Genomic DNA, 15,462 nt, shown 5'->3' with positions numbered 1-15,462 from the left:
GAAATTATTTCTCTGGAACCCTCAGTCCAAATGGCCCAGTTTTTGAACTCGATGTGTTTTTTTTCACTGTTTTCTCTCACCCGGGCCTCGCAGTTTTCTATCAACAATTGATAGAAAACTGCTCTGCCGTCTGGGACCCTGAAGCAACTAAGCGAGGCCCATAGGCAAGTGGAAAGTTGGAAGAATTCATTATTTTTGTTCTACTAAAGATAAGCGCTTTCTTATAATGGAAAGATTATCCATTATGGGAAGCGGAAGCAGAAAGGTCAATCTTTTATCCAGCTTTGAGCTCCCTTTTTGGACTCGTCACTGAAACTGAAAAGTTGGTTGTTGAATGCTTTAAATTGTTAATGGGGTGTGGGGGGAGGGGGGAAGAAATTCATTAGTCCTATGCTTGATCTATAGTTCTGTGTTTTAATAGGTGGTATTATAGATCTTGGATAATTGTCTTATATGAAGGTGGGAGGGATTTAGGGTGGGTAGAGGGGTACAGTGGGGAGGTTTTTTTTAATGACATAATGAGCGTTTGGATTGTGTTGAATGTTGGTGTTGTGTTATGGAATTTTTGTAATCTTTCAAACTCTAATAAAAATGATTTTCATAAAACTACCACAGGGGTTGTGCATGCAAGACTGTGCACAGTACCAAGGTGGAGCATAGTTTTATGCAGCCCACATGTGTGCATGTTCAGAGGCAAAGTTTGGGCAGAACATGAGTGGAATTGCACATCATACACATCCTATATAATAAAACGCACCTCCAACATTCTGAAGCTGACTGCATGGCTGAGGCATTCCTGCTCTCTGTATCCATCTCCTGAATTGACATCACGTACTTCCGGGTTCGTCACAAGCAGAAGTGACCAACCACACAAGGTTTCTCGGCTTCAGAATGTTGGAGGTGCCAGAGCTCAGCATCCTGCACAGTAACGCTCAGACATCAGGGAGGGAAGGGGGGGGGGGCCTGACACCAGAGAGTGGGGGGGGGGGGGGGCGGTATCTCTGTCTCACACACACACTCTCTCTCACACACACTCTCTCACAGTCAATGTCTTTCTCTCTCACACTCTCACACACTGTCTCTCACACACTCTGTGTCTCACACTGTATCACATTCACTCTCTATGTGTCACACAGTCACTCACACACTCAGTCTCACAGAGAGTCTGTATCTCACACACACTCTATCTCTCGCACACACTGTATCTGTGTGAAACACACTCTCTCTCTCACACTGTGTCTCACATATGCACTTGCACGCACTCTCATTCTCACACACACACACACTATCTCTCTCACAGACACACGCGCACCCAGACTCACTCTCTCTCTCTCACACACACACACACACACTCGCACATTCACTCTCTCTCACACACACAGTCACTCTCACATACACTCTCTCAAACATACACACTCCGAGGAAAATCTTGCTAGCGCCCGTTTCATTTGTATCAGAAACGGGCCTTTTTTACTAGTTGATTATAAAATATGTGTGTGTGTGTGCATGCACATACTTTGGACATGAACATCCACACCTAGACACATACCTTCATGCATATGTTATAAACTTTCCCTCCACAGGGATAAGTGTATATTTTATAAAATATGCAGATACATTGCAATTCTCTCCCTGCTTTGCCCAAATTAGGCCCCCAGGAATACCTGCACATGGTGCATATGTAGGTAGATGTCATCTTATGGATGTGCAAATGCATACATACATATAAAAAGCCATTTTATGCAGAAAACCCTTTTAATAAAATTACCCCCAGTGTGTGTGTTGCATGTGTTGTATCCCCTTTCATCCAGTGCAGTATAATTGCTATTTTTTAATAAGTGGATAAAAATGTGTTTTGCAGAGGAAGGTGGTAACTCAGCATCTTCAACTGTGAATTAGAGAGAATCCTATGGAGAAATATGTCACCAGATGATTCCTAGTCATCCAGGACAGGGCACACTAGTTCTTAGTTTTACTCAATTAAATTCATGGAGATGTAAATGGCAGTTCTATAAATTGGCTCCTAAAGATAGTCCCCAATCGTGGATGCCAGTTATAGAAATGATAGAACTCGCATGTGTGATTGGTGCCACTAATTGGCAATTATGTCAGTGATAGATCCTGTTCTGTAACATATGTGCCAAAATCACTTAGCCCATAAGTGTGAGAGGGGCTTAGATATGGGCAGCGTACTATCAGCTCATGGGCATATCTCTGAGATACACTCCTAACTTATAGAATACTACATTATGTGCACTTCAGGGTCAATTAATCTAATTAATCTAATACAAGTCTTATATTCTGTAATAATCCTCTTGAGTTCTGTGCAGATTGTATTCTTTACCCTGGTATGGCGATGCCATATCAGGTCTTTGTAAGCCACATTGAGCCTGCAAATAGATGGGAAAATGTGGGATACAAGTGCAATAAATAAATAAATATAAAGACAGCCAGGCATACCTGAGATACATAAATTATATAAATCACATAACAGTGTTTGTAAACTCCAACATAAAACTTAAGACAGATCTTTCCTAAATAGCCATGTTTTTAAGGATTTAACAAATAGCTGCTAAATTACCTAATAGTTGGAGGTAAAATATCCCATATCTTAACTCCTACAAATGAGAAGGCTGACTGAAAAGATCTTAAAAACCTAATTGTTTTAGCAGAGGGTAAATGAAGTGTCAGAAAATCTCTCAATTTCCTAATGCTATCAAGAGTTGGAACGTTTATAAGAGACAGCATGTAATGAGGAGCCATACCATGTAATATCTTAAATATCATTACACAAATTCTAAAGGTTATTCTAGCTTGGATAGGTAGCCAGTGGGTCTTAATCAACAATGGTGTCACTTTGTCAAATCTTCCTACACCATAGATCAACCTGAATGAGGTATTCTGCAAAGTCTGCAAACTTTTCAAAAATACGCGGTTACATCCTCCGTATAAAGCTCTTTATACAGCAAGTTCATCTTACCTTGTGACCCTAACTATTCCATACACACCGACACGAACGCTTCGTTCACTCACAGACAATAAACTAGTGATACCACCATCCTCAAGGGCTAGATGGTTAGAACTATCATACCCTCTTTTCCTTAAAGCTCTGAAAACATATTTTTACCAAACAGCCTTTGATATGTAACATTGTATTTTAGTGGGAAGACCACACACAGGTGCTTAGAGTGCTTAACACTATACAAGGAGATGTTAATTGTTAGATAATTCTGTATGACTGTTGGAATGAGTGCCTATCAGGGTCATTTTCGAAAGAGAAGGGTGCCCATCTTTCGACACAAATTGGGAGATGGGTGTCCTTCTCTCAGGGTCGCCCAAATTGGCATAATCGAAAGCCGATTTTTGGTGTTCTCAAGTGCTTTCCATCGCAGGGATGGCCAAAGTTCAAGGGGGCGTGTCAATAGTGTAGCGAAGGCGGGACAGAGGCGTGGTTAACACATGGGCGTCCTCGGCCAATAATGGAAAAAAGAAGGGCGTCCCTGACGAGCATTTGGCCGACTTTACTTGGTCCCTTTTTCTTCACGACCTGCCTGAACTGACCAGATGACTACTGGAGGGAATCAGGGATCACCTCCCCTTATTCCCCCAGTGGTCACCAACCCCCTCCCATCCAAAAAAAATAATTAAAAAACATTTTTTCCAGCCTCTATGCCAGCCTCAAATGTCATACACAGCTCCATCACAGCAGTATGCAGGTCCCTGGAGCAGTTTTTAGTGGGTACTACAGTGCACTTCAAGCAGGCGGACCCAGCCCCATCCCCCCCTACCTGTTACATTTGTGGTGGTAAATGGGAGCCCTCCAAAACCCACCCAAAACCCACATCTAGGTGCCCCCCTGTTACCCTTTAAAGGCTATGGTAGTGTTGTACAGTTGTGCGTAGTGGGTTTGGGGGGGGGTTGGGGGGCTCAGCACCCAAGGTAAGGGAGCTATGCACCTGGGATCAATTTATGAAGTCCACTGCAGTGCCCCCTAGGGTGCCCGGTTGGTGTCCTGGCATGTGAGAGGGGACCAGTGCACTACGAATGCTGGCTCCTCCCATGACCAAATGGCTTGGATTTGGCCGTTTTTGAGATGGCCATCCTCGGTTTCCATTATATGCGAAAACCGAGGTTGGCCATCTCTAAGGTCGGCAATCTCAACATTTCGGTCGACCTAAATGTTGAGATCTGGCCGTCCCCGACCGTATTATCGAAACGAAAGATGGACACCCATCTTGTTTTGATAATACGGGATGCCCCGCCCCTTCGCCGGGGTGCCCTTAAAGATGGGTGCCCAGTTCGATTATGCCCCTCTATGTTATTATCTTCAGTATGGAAGTTTTGTCTGTTCTGTCCTATCATACAATGAATTTCCTAGTTTAAACTAATTTGTGTGTTATTGTACCATTTTTAACTTGTAAAGTGTTCTGGTTTGCTATGCAATAAGTGACGGTATAGTAAACAAATAAATGATAAACATATTACATTGACTTGGTGTGACTATTGGTGAGTGTCTTTAGGCACACTAAATGCTGCCTTCTTCTACTTTTCTATAACAGATTTTTGGCGCCAAGAAGCTATTATTGAGCCACATTGAGCCTGCAAATAGGTGGGAAAATGTGAGATACAAATGTAACAAATAAAATAAATAAATAAATTTTAGTATTGGCAATAAGCACATGGCATTGGGGAGCCTAACTCTTGGGACCAATTTATAGAATTTGTCGCTGTAGTGTCCATCTTTCTTAGGACTATCGAAACTATATCTCCATGCATGCAGCGGAGTTACCACCAGGACTGGTATGGTCTATACTAGAATTCATGGAACCATCTGATGAACCTCCAAAAGAAACGTTAAGTTATAGAGGAGGTCCAAATCTATTTCTTAAATGTCTCTAGTGTTCTCTGTGCTCAGTTGCTTGCTTGCTTTTTGTAAACAACTGTGTTTTGCAGGTGTGGGTTCTGGAAATGAACAGTAATCCAGCGTTGCATACAAACTGCCAGGTGCTGAAGAACATTATCCCTTCCGTGGTCAATGAAACCCTGGGTAAGAAACTTTTATTAGCTTACCAGCAAGGCTTGCAGAAACAGTTCACACCAGTTAATTTAAGTTCACACCAGTTAATTTAAGTATGTAGTAATCCAAATCCAGGTCACAGAGCAGTCACAGTGGGGTTAATAATATGAAGTCCTTTCAGGCACATGGTTCTAGAATTCTGACCAGTGTAAACATACACGCAATGACATGGTGGTGCATTCCAATAGGCATGGACAGGGCTGGAGTTTGGGTGAAGTTTGTAAGCACATATGTAGATTATAAAATACACCGTCCAATATTCAAAACGATTTAACCAGCTGGAAACATCCGCCGACCAGTTAAATCACTTGTTCATGGCTATCCGGTCATTTTCAACAGCAGTTTAAATGGTTGTCTCACTGAAAATGATCGGTTAGCGCCAAATTCAAAAGTGGCTAACTCATGGGCATTCCAGGGGCAGAGTCAGGTTAAGTGTCTATATTCAGTCTAAATAGCAGTCCTGTCTTTAGGCAGTTTGGCTTATTTATTTTTTATTACATTTGTACCCCGCGCTTTCCCACTCATGGCAGGCTCAATGCGGCGGGCAATGGAGGGTTAAGTGACTTGCCCAGAGTCACAAGGACCTGCCTGTGCCGGGAATCGAACTCAGTTCCCCAGGACCAAAGTCCACCACCCTAACCACTAGGCCACTCCTCCACTTATGCAGTCAAGGACTGACTTTCTCTTATTCTGAACCATCCCATCCCTTCTGACGTGACTTCCTATTTTGTGAAGGGTGGGATGGTTCGGAGTAAGAGGGAGTCCTGGTGCAGGCAAAAAGTGCCGCTGCTGCTGTCTGGCAAGGCTGCAGTGGAACTGATTTGACGGTACGGAAGGGGCAGGGGGTGGGGCAGCAGGGGTAGAGACATAGCCGATTAGAAAAAATCCTGGATATGTTGCTGATCCACAGGCCTCTTTTAGAGAGATAGGATAAAATGCAACAAAGGAGTTCTGTAATACTAAGAAAGGTAGTTACTAAGATGCGTTAAGATATTACGTTTTATTGCAGCTTAGGTTACTGCAGGAGTCACTAACCTGTATTGTAGTTTAGTAACTCCCATGGTAAATGAATAAAGTGGTACATCTTAAATGGGCTGGTGCTTATGGCATTGAATACAGATCCCCCTCCTGGAACAGAGTTTCAACCCCTCCCCCTCAGCCACAGCACTCCCCTTATATAGCAAGTTGACAATTGATGGTAATACCACAAGATTACCATAGGAGCCATTTTGAATCTGGAGCCCAATGGGGAAGGAGAGATTGGGGGATCACTCATCTCCCAGCTACTAGACAGTGTAACCTTATTTGGCAACTTACCCCCCCAGTACTAATACTGTGAGACTGCCACTAGGGGGGTCATCCAGCGCCGTTTTGAACCCAGAGCCTGATGGGGCAGGAGCAATTGCAGATCACTCCTGAACCAGCCACTAGATATTAGAAAATTCCCTTGTATGTCCTGAGAAGATCATTAGGGAAGGTGAGGGATGGGTTGAGAGGCACCTTTCTGGGGAGTCTGCAGGTCTGTTCTAGGAAGCTTGGGGTGTCTTTGGGGGGGGGGGGGGGGTTCTGTTTTTTAGGGGTGAGAGGGGTCTTTGTGGAGAGGGGTCTGCAATTCAATGCCTTAAACAGTGAGCCCTTTAAGATGTCCCTGGGAACATCTGTATGGCAGACTGACCCTGCCTGGTGCATCCCAGGATTGGGGCCAGGTGCCACCATTTTGAAGATGATGGTACTGGACACAGGAGCAAATGGGCATTGGGTGAAGATGATGGTACTGGACACAGGAGCAAATGGGCATTTGGGGGGGGGCTGGGCAATAGGTTGGGTGGAGTCCCCACTTGAAACCAGGAACTTTGTTTTGTAAAGTCAATTTGGGTTGGGAGGACATGGCTGTGAAGGAGATATGCCACTGGACACCACAGATGTTTTGGGGGGGGGGGGGGGCAGGGGGGGGGGGGAGGGAGTTGTTCATGGCAGGAGGGTGCCGGTACACACCAAGGATGTTTTTCAGGGATTGGGGCGTGAAGAGGTGTCAGGTCATGGGGGAGTGGTTGTGAGGTCATCATTTTTGGGGGGGAGATGCAAAATACTATAGCATGCTTTTTTGTGCTCAAAAATTCTTGTGGGTTTGTTTTTTTTTTCATCACTGCTCAGGCACTGACAGAAAAGGTGACATTTAGAAATCAGCTGCAGATTACTCCTGTATTTTTAACATGGCAGTAATTTGCAAGCTTATTGCTTACTGCATGCCATGGTATTTATAGATTGCTAATTTCATGGTAAAGCTAGCACTGATCTTGGCTGTACTAGAAAGCTTTCGGCATTGACCCTAATGCTTGCAAAGTTCAATGCAAGCTGTGTTATTCAATTTGTATAATAATAAAATGCTTTGCATGCATCTATAAACTTGTGGTGTGATAAACCAATGTGCCTTAGAGTAAAATAATGCACTATTTTACCATTTAGCATGCATTAAGAGGCAAATATTATGCATTATTCCTTAATACACATTAGGCTACCCCCTAAAATATGACAAAATACTCTGGAATTCAACAAATTACTGTATCCTGTTTTTGTGTTCTAGATTTGTCTCTTGAGATCTTCCACAAATGCCTGAAGGGCCAGCGAGTGTTACCACTAGAGACACAAAGAAGTTTCGTACTGCTTTATAATGGGGATTTTCCAGATCAAAGCTTGAAATTCACACGGGTTAAACCATCTGTAACTGCTTCCAAGATCCAAAGATCTTCAAAGCCTGAGGGTGACACAGAACAGATGCAGAAGGCTCCCAAGGGGCTGGAGAAGCCACCGAAGACAGCTGTCACCTCCACAAAGAACAGTAGTGGTACTAAGCCTACCCTAAACAAGTTTCTCCAGAAACACATCCTTTCACTTCCCTATGTCAAACTATATGAGATCAGCAGAGCTAGTTCTGCAAAACTGAAAGGCAGAAATGAACCGCCAGTCAGCAGCCCAGGTGTAACTAAACAGAAGGCACTCACTGAAGAGCCGAATGTGGCAGAACTCTACAAGGACAAGGGTTGTCACGCTGTCACTGTGCCCCTGTTAATTGAACAAGTCATCCCTATTCCTCAGCATCTAAGGATGCTGGGAAACAAATCACTATCAACCAGAAAAAGCCACAATGCCCCATCCATCCTCACCAATCAAGATTTATCCCTGCAGCTCCAGTCCAAAATCTCAGGTGGCAAGTCATCCTCTCAACCCAGTGCCAATCAGCACAGCATAGCCAAGACCCAGTGCCATGTCGGGGGAATGGTGCCGGCCCATGAGGAAGCAGCATGTGCAGCTGATTGCTTAAGTGCAAATGCTGCAACAGCTGAGGATATGGAGCTTGTGTCACACTGTGTGCTTAGCCCACAGTCATCCTGAAAACGGTTCTAAACTCAATGTTCTATGAGGGCAAAAAAAAAACCCCCCCAGACCACATCAGTGAAACGTTATAGTGGTTTCAAGGGATCACACAACACCACCAGTAGCACCCACATGCACCTATTATAAACAAAAGCAGTACTTAGCCGCATTCTTCTGATTGCACATGTAGGTTGCAACGACCTGGATGAAGGGCACCTCACAGAGGCAGAAAGGAGAAGATGATGACTTTTCCAGATCATCATTGTACATTCTACACTGTACATTGTAAATGAATCCATGCTGCTGTCGGTGAGGCGTCCATTCAGGAAGACACCGTGGTGATGTATTTCAGCACAAGAGTAAAGACCCCTCAGCAAGTCCAGTCCTGTGACATCATTATTCCAGACATACTTTACAGATATAATCATGTATTCTTTTATATTTTAGGTTGGGTGCATTATTAATCCAAACTATGGCCATATACAATTTTAAAATCATATATATGATATATAAATATTCAATATAAAATAGCTTTTTATATGTTACACTTAAAACAAGAATAATTTTTTTTTCTGTGTGGTACAAACAATCTGATGTCCTTGCTTTGCTTTCATGAGTCTGATGTTTCTGGGGGAGAGGTTCAATACTCATAGGGCTTGTCGGTTTTGTTTCCTCTTCGTTATCATAAGGATTTAACTTCCTGCAGCTTGTGAACCAATTCTTAGGATTGTGCACAGAAGTTCCAAAGGTGCTTGTTTTCATTTGTGGAGTTCTTTCCATGGCATTGTTTCCAGAAGTTGCAGGAAATTAATTTCTTTTTGGCTGTTTCAAGTGTACAGGTTTTTTTTTGCACGTTCTTTTCCATCTTTACTGAAAAGTTTGAGTCTGACTCATGCTTTGAAAAGGGGTGCTGCAATAATCCTGCATTACACGGGGACCCCAGCAGGGTTCTTCAGTGTTCTCACATTTCTCTGTTTAGCCTTTCCAAAGTTCACTTGTGCCACACGTTACATTCTTTGGAGAAGGTATTTATCGATTTTTATTTCTGTTATCGACAACCAGTTGCTGTGTAGTAAATATGGTCCTACTCTGTAATTTGTTTAATAATGAATAAAGTTGCTTGTTCTGCTTGCATGGCTTCTGAAGTTTGTTGGATGTTTGATGAGTGTCTATGCACTAGAAGAAAGGATATGCAACCTGGAATAACTAAACTCAAAACCGAAATAATGTTCCAACTTATGGTCTTATTCAAAAAGGATTTTTCCCCACTCTTTGACCATGAAAAATATGTGTGTTGAATAAAGCACATATTCCTTTGAATTTCTCTGTACCTTGTTTGGTAATCTTGATCATTGAACTAGAAGAGGAAAGCAGAGAGGAAAGGAGAGACAGGGGTGATACGATACAGACATTCAAACATTTGAAAGGTAGTAATCTACAAACAAACCTTTTTCAGAGATGAGAAGGTAGTTGAAGTAGAGGACATGAACTGAGGTTGCAGAGGGGGCCGACTCAGGAATAATATCAAGAAGTACTTTTTCAAGCAGAGGGTGGTAGATACCTGGAATGCCCTCCCGCAGGAGGTGGTGGAGATGAAAACAGTAATGGAATTCAAAAATACGTGGGATTAACATAAAGGAATCCTGTGTAGAAGGCATGGAACCAAAAAGCTTAGCGGTGATTAGATGCCAACACCAATAATTGGGAAGTGAAGCCAGTACTGGGCAGACTTCTACGGTCTGTGTCCTGAACATGGCAAGGACAAATCAAGATCAAATATACATATGTAGGATCACATCATACCTTATACTATGACAGTGGTGTAGCAAGGGCGGGGCGGTGGGGGCGGTCCGCCCCGGGTGTCAACGGGTGGGAGGGTGCTCCGTCCACCCCCCCTCCCGGCGCAGCACCTCTCACTCCCCCCACCTGCCTACCAGCTGAGCTCCGGCTGGCACCTCCAATCTGCAGCGCTGCTGACTTTAAATGAAGAAAACCGTCTCTCGTTGGCCCTTCACTCACTGAGTCCCACCCTCGAGGAACTAGGAAGTTATATCAGAGGGCGGGACTCAGTAGTGAAGGGCCAACGAGAGACGGTTTTCTTCATTTAAAGTCAGCAGCACTGCAGATTGGAGGTGCCAGCCGGAGCTCAGCTGGTAGGCAGGTGGGGACTGTCGGGGGGAGTGAGAGGTGCTGCGCCGGGGGGGGGGGGTTAGGGTCCACACCAGTGGGGGTGCCATTCCACGCCAGGGGGGGGCGCCATGTTGCACTGCACCCGGGGGAGGGGGGTGCGCGCAGCGGCGATCCGCCCCGGGTGTCAGCCAAGCACGGAATGCCACTGTACTATGAGTTTATCTTGTTGTTAAGATACAAAGGAAGAGAGTGAATCCATTGTGCATTTGCATGTAGAGCAGACACTCAGCCTCAGGAAGCTCTATAAAAGTGCTTATTCCTGGAAGGTGAGTTTTTGGCAGAAGGTGAGAGCAGGAGAGGGCGAGGCAGGGCTCTGCAGGTCCAGTATTGTTCTCCCCCCCCCCCCCCCCCCCCCCCCCCCCCCCCCCCCCCCCCCCCCCCTCCCCACACCACCCGCATATTCAGCTTAGCACTCAGAACACAGATTCCACACATGCAGATCCCTAAGCTTAGCTCCACTAAGGTGTTTCTCAGTTGCCTTAGAGAGCAAGCAAGACTGGCCCAAGGGTATTGGACGCCCTAGGGCAGGGGTGGGCAACGTTGATTCTCGAGGGCTGCAACCCAGTCGGATTTTTGGGATTTCCCTAATTGAATATGCATGAGATCTATTTGCATGCAGTGCCTTTATTGTATGCAAATAGATCTCATGAATATTCATTGTAATAAATCACAAGTAATGTATTTAATTCTAAACTTTTATTCAATGTCAATATTTCATTTAATTATCCCTCAAAATATAAAATCTATATCTTTCAATCACTCTTCATTACCCATACATACCACTCTATCTGAAAACATACATAGAAACCCTTAACTCATACTAGGACACTTGTCATCTCTCTATATAAAACGCACCTCCGACATTCTAATGAAGCCTCACTTTCCCAACGTTCTAAAGTGAGGCGGCTGAGACCACTTTTTTGCTCCATGAGTGTCTGCCCCGCCCACGCGTCAAACGTAATGACGTCGAGGGCAGAGCAATGACACTCAGCAAATAACAGCGCTCAACCTAAAATGACGTCCCATTAGAAGGTTAGAAACACACTATCCGCCCTTCCCAACTTCCCCCCCCCCCCAAAGTCGCCGACCGTCACCAAACCCCCCCCCCCCCCCAAGGTTGCCACCGCTAACACACGGAACAAACCCCCCCCCCCAGCATGTCCCCCACCCACCAAAGTCGCCGCCCGTCACCAAAACACCCCCCCCCCCCCAAGGTTGACACCGCAAAACACACTGAACGCCACATCCCAGCAAACACCAACCCAGGCAGGGGAGGAGTAGAATCGCTCCAGGTTGCCACCACAAACACACGTAACCCCCCCCCCCCCCAGCAAACAACAACCCAGGTAGGGGGAGGAGTAGAATCACTCAAGACTGCTGCCAGGGACGTAGCCACGGCCGGCCCTGGACGGGCCCTGCCAGCCCACTTTTCCTCCACCGCGACAGCGCCAGCCCCAGCTCCCATTGCCGGCCACTGCTGCTTTTCATGTTGAGCAGCAGGGCCGGTGCTACAAAAAAAGAAGAAGCAATCAGCTGACTAACCTGAGCGCAAACAACAAAAAATGTAAAAAAAAAAAAAAAAAAAACAACGCAGCACCGCAGGCAGCCTTGAGCCATTGGCTTCTGGCTGTGCAGGCTCCGCCCGTCTCTTACGTCACTGCCCCTACGTCGCTCCGGGGCAGTGATGTAAGAGACGGGAGGAGCCTGCACAGCCAGCAGCCAATGCCTCAAGGCTGCCTGTGGTGCCGCATTTTAACATTTTCTTAAACATTTTTTTGTAGTTAGCGCTCAGGACAGCTGAGCGCTTCTTTTTATAGTGCCAGCCCTAGAAGTACCAAAGATACAACATCAAGTGGCAGGGCGGCCCGGAGGAAGAGAAGGTGGGTGTGTACCAGGCAGGGGGAGGAGTCACGAAGATCACCGATCAAGAGGCAGGGAGGGACAGAAGAGGAGGAGGTAAACATCAGTGCTAGCAGGCAGGGGGAGGAGTACTGAAGAACGGGATCAAGTAGCAGGGAGGGCTGGAGGAGGAGGAGGTGGGGAGAGAGGGAGGTGGGGAGAGAGGGAGGGGGGCCCCTGGCAGGGAAGCAGGCAATGAGGGAGGGGGGCCACCCTGGCACACACTCTCCTTCATACACACACACTCTCTCTCTCTCTCACAAACACACTCACACACACTCACTCTCTCTCTGTCACTAACACACACTTAAATCTGGGAGGGGGAGGGGAGGAAGGCACCCCACCCTGGCACACATTCCCCCCCCCCCCCACACACTCTCTCTCTCTGTCACAAACACACACTTGCACCTGGGAGGGAGGGGGCCACCCTGATGGACGGGGGCCACCCTGGCACATACTCTCATTCTTACACACACTCACATTCCCATACACACACTCTCTCACAGAGACACTCGCACACAGTCTCACTCTCTCACACTCACAAACATACACTTGCACCTGGCAGGAGGAGAGGGAGGGGGCCACATCTGAGGGAGGGGGGGCCCATCCTGCCACACACTCTCATTCCCACACACACTCTCATTCCCACACACACACTCACACACACTCACTCTCTCACAAATACACACTTACACATGGCAGGGAGACAGGGAGGGGGGACCATCCTGGCACACACTCATTCTCACACACACTCTCATTCCCACACACACACTCTCTCAGAGACACTGGCGCACAGTCTCACTCTCTCTCTCACACAGACACTCAAACACAGTCTCACTCTCTCCCAATCACTGTATCTGTGTGAAACACTCACTGTGTCTCTCACACTCACTGTGTCACACATACGCACTTCCACACACATCACACACACACTCATTCTCACAGACACACTCACACCCACACTCACTCACTCTCTGTCACACACACACACTCGCACATTCACTCTCTCTCTCTCTCTCACACACTCTCTCAAAAATACACACTCCAAGGAAAACCTTGCTAGCGCCCGTTTCATTTGTTTCGGAAACGGGCCTTTTTTTACTAGTCTATATATAAATGATCATAAATATTGAACTATGTCAATCAAGTTTCTGGACTAGTACAATACTACCTTTTCAACAACATCATAACTCGAACTATTTATCTTTCCAGTGATATTCTTTGTATCCATGTATTTAATTTCACCATATAATGCTTCAGTACTTGCTGATCATTTGCTTATGAGGTCAAAATTCACCAATAGACATACATATTCAGTTAAATTCATTGTCCATAATGTAAGCTTCCACTGTGTGTCTCTTCAATGTCCATTTTCCATATCAGAGTGTACAAGCTTCAACTTTTCCATATCTCAATTGTACAATCTTCGACTTTTCAAAATTCAACAAATTGTTAATACCAGCTGCTCTTTATCCTCTTGACTCTTCCATTCTTACTGCTTGTTGTTAACCTCCTTGTTAAGAACAAGAGCAGCTGGCCTTAATGGCCAGCTTCTCATCTCTCCTGCCCTACCCATACTCAATGTCCAGCATCTTCCCCCTTCCCAGCTTGTTGTTGGGTCTGTCACTGCTACCCCTACACCCTCCTTGGCCAGCCCGAAGATTAAAGGAGCATCAGTGCTAAACAGGCCCTGTAAGCACAGACCCACGCTGAATTGATGCTTCATCCTCCCCCTCTCAGACTCCTACTGACTGGAGGACGGGGGGGGGGGGGGGGGAGAGAAGAGGAAGAAGAATCGAGACCCCTCCAGTCTTCTAGTCCCTCTTTACTCTTCTTTCTGTAGGCAGGATTTCGCCCTGGTACTGGTAGCCATTGAATTTCCACATCTGAGAGGTCCTCCTCTAAACAGTTGGGCACTATGGCTAATTTACCCCGAGCCTTAATCTTGCTCTTCCTGGCACATTGCTTTCTAAGAAGGTATTGAAGTTAATTTTTTTAACGTATTTTATATTACAACAGAAACTTGGTGTACATTACATAACAACTCCAGTAAATTATGTAATGAAAGAGGATGAAAAGGACTTTTTTAAGGTTTCATGGAGTTAAGGGAGGAAAAGCTCCTCTAGGAACAGCAGGAAGCCCAGGTTTACCTTTGTGAGTTGGAGTGTTGGTTTGCCAGTGGACTTGGGTGCCTTGTGTTTCAGAGAATAATAATTGTTAAAGACCTGAGATTTTAGAAGCTACAGATTTTTTTCTTCCTGTAATATTCTGAACATTTCTGTGTACATGGAGTTTTCTCTTTTTTTGTGTGTGTCAGTAGACTTATTCTGGTTTTGTAACAAACTCATGGAATATAAGGTTTTTATTATTGTTGTTGTTGTTTTTTTTTTTTTTTTTAATGCAAAAGCATGTAATCCTCTAGGTCTGGCTGCCCAGCTATGGCTGGTTGCAACCCAAGGAACATTTTCTAGACTCTGCAGTCAGTGGTTTACTTTTGCTGGAACCCTGGCAGAAGGACCTTTTAACCTCTACTGCAGGGGAGGGCAAGCTTGGTTCTCACGGACTGCAACCCAGTCAGATTTTCAGAATTTCCCCAATGAATATGCATTTGGTGCGCATGTGTGGGCGTCCTTTTCGACGGTTCCACCGGATGCTTGCTGGTGTGAGTTCCTGACTACTGTTAGTGGCTAAGTGAAAGACCCTTGAAGACGCTTCAGGTAGCGAAACATGATCATGTCGGGTTCTTCCAAGATATCATGATCGGTTGACTTAAGTTGCATCTATACTGGAGGCTACACTCTTTAAGAAGAGTGCTTTCTACTATCAAAGTTTGCGGCCATGCCATGGTTTGACCTGTGCCAGCTCCGTGATTGCCCTTTACTAGAGACTGCTGATTTTTCGGCATTGGGTAAAGACTGATG

At 45.5% G+C, this 15,462-nt stretch overlaps 1 protein-coding gene across 1 annotated transcript in view; it reads left to right on the top strand.

Moving 5' to 3' along the window:
* LOC115459412 (tubulin glycylase 3B-like) overlaps positions 1–9,682 on the top strand; it is a gene marked incomplete at its 5' end in the record, with an annotated part of 55,390 nt that extends 45,708 nt beyond the window's left edge. Inside the window, 2 exons of the mRNA XM_030189241.1 lie at positions 4,954–5,047; positions 7,662–9,682. Coding sequence (XP_030045101.1) covers positions 4,954–5,047; positions 7,662–8,470 — 903 coding nt within the window. The remainder of the gene's footprint in view (positions 1–4,953; positions 5,048–7,661) is intronic.
* Between the last annotated feature and the right edge of the window lie 5,780 nt (positions 9,683–15,462).

Source organism: Microcaecilia unicolor, unplaced genomic scaffold (assembly GCF_901765095.1).
Source record: "Microcaecilia unicolor unplaced genomic scaffold, aMicUni1.1, whole genome shotgun sequence".
NCBI classification, from domain to species: Eukaryota; Metazoa; Chordata; class Amphibia; order Gymnophiona; family Siphonopidae; genus Microcaecilia; species Microcaecilia unicolor.
This window is presented reverse-complemented; position numbering and strand designations above follow the sequence as displayed.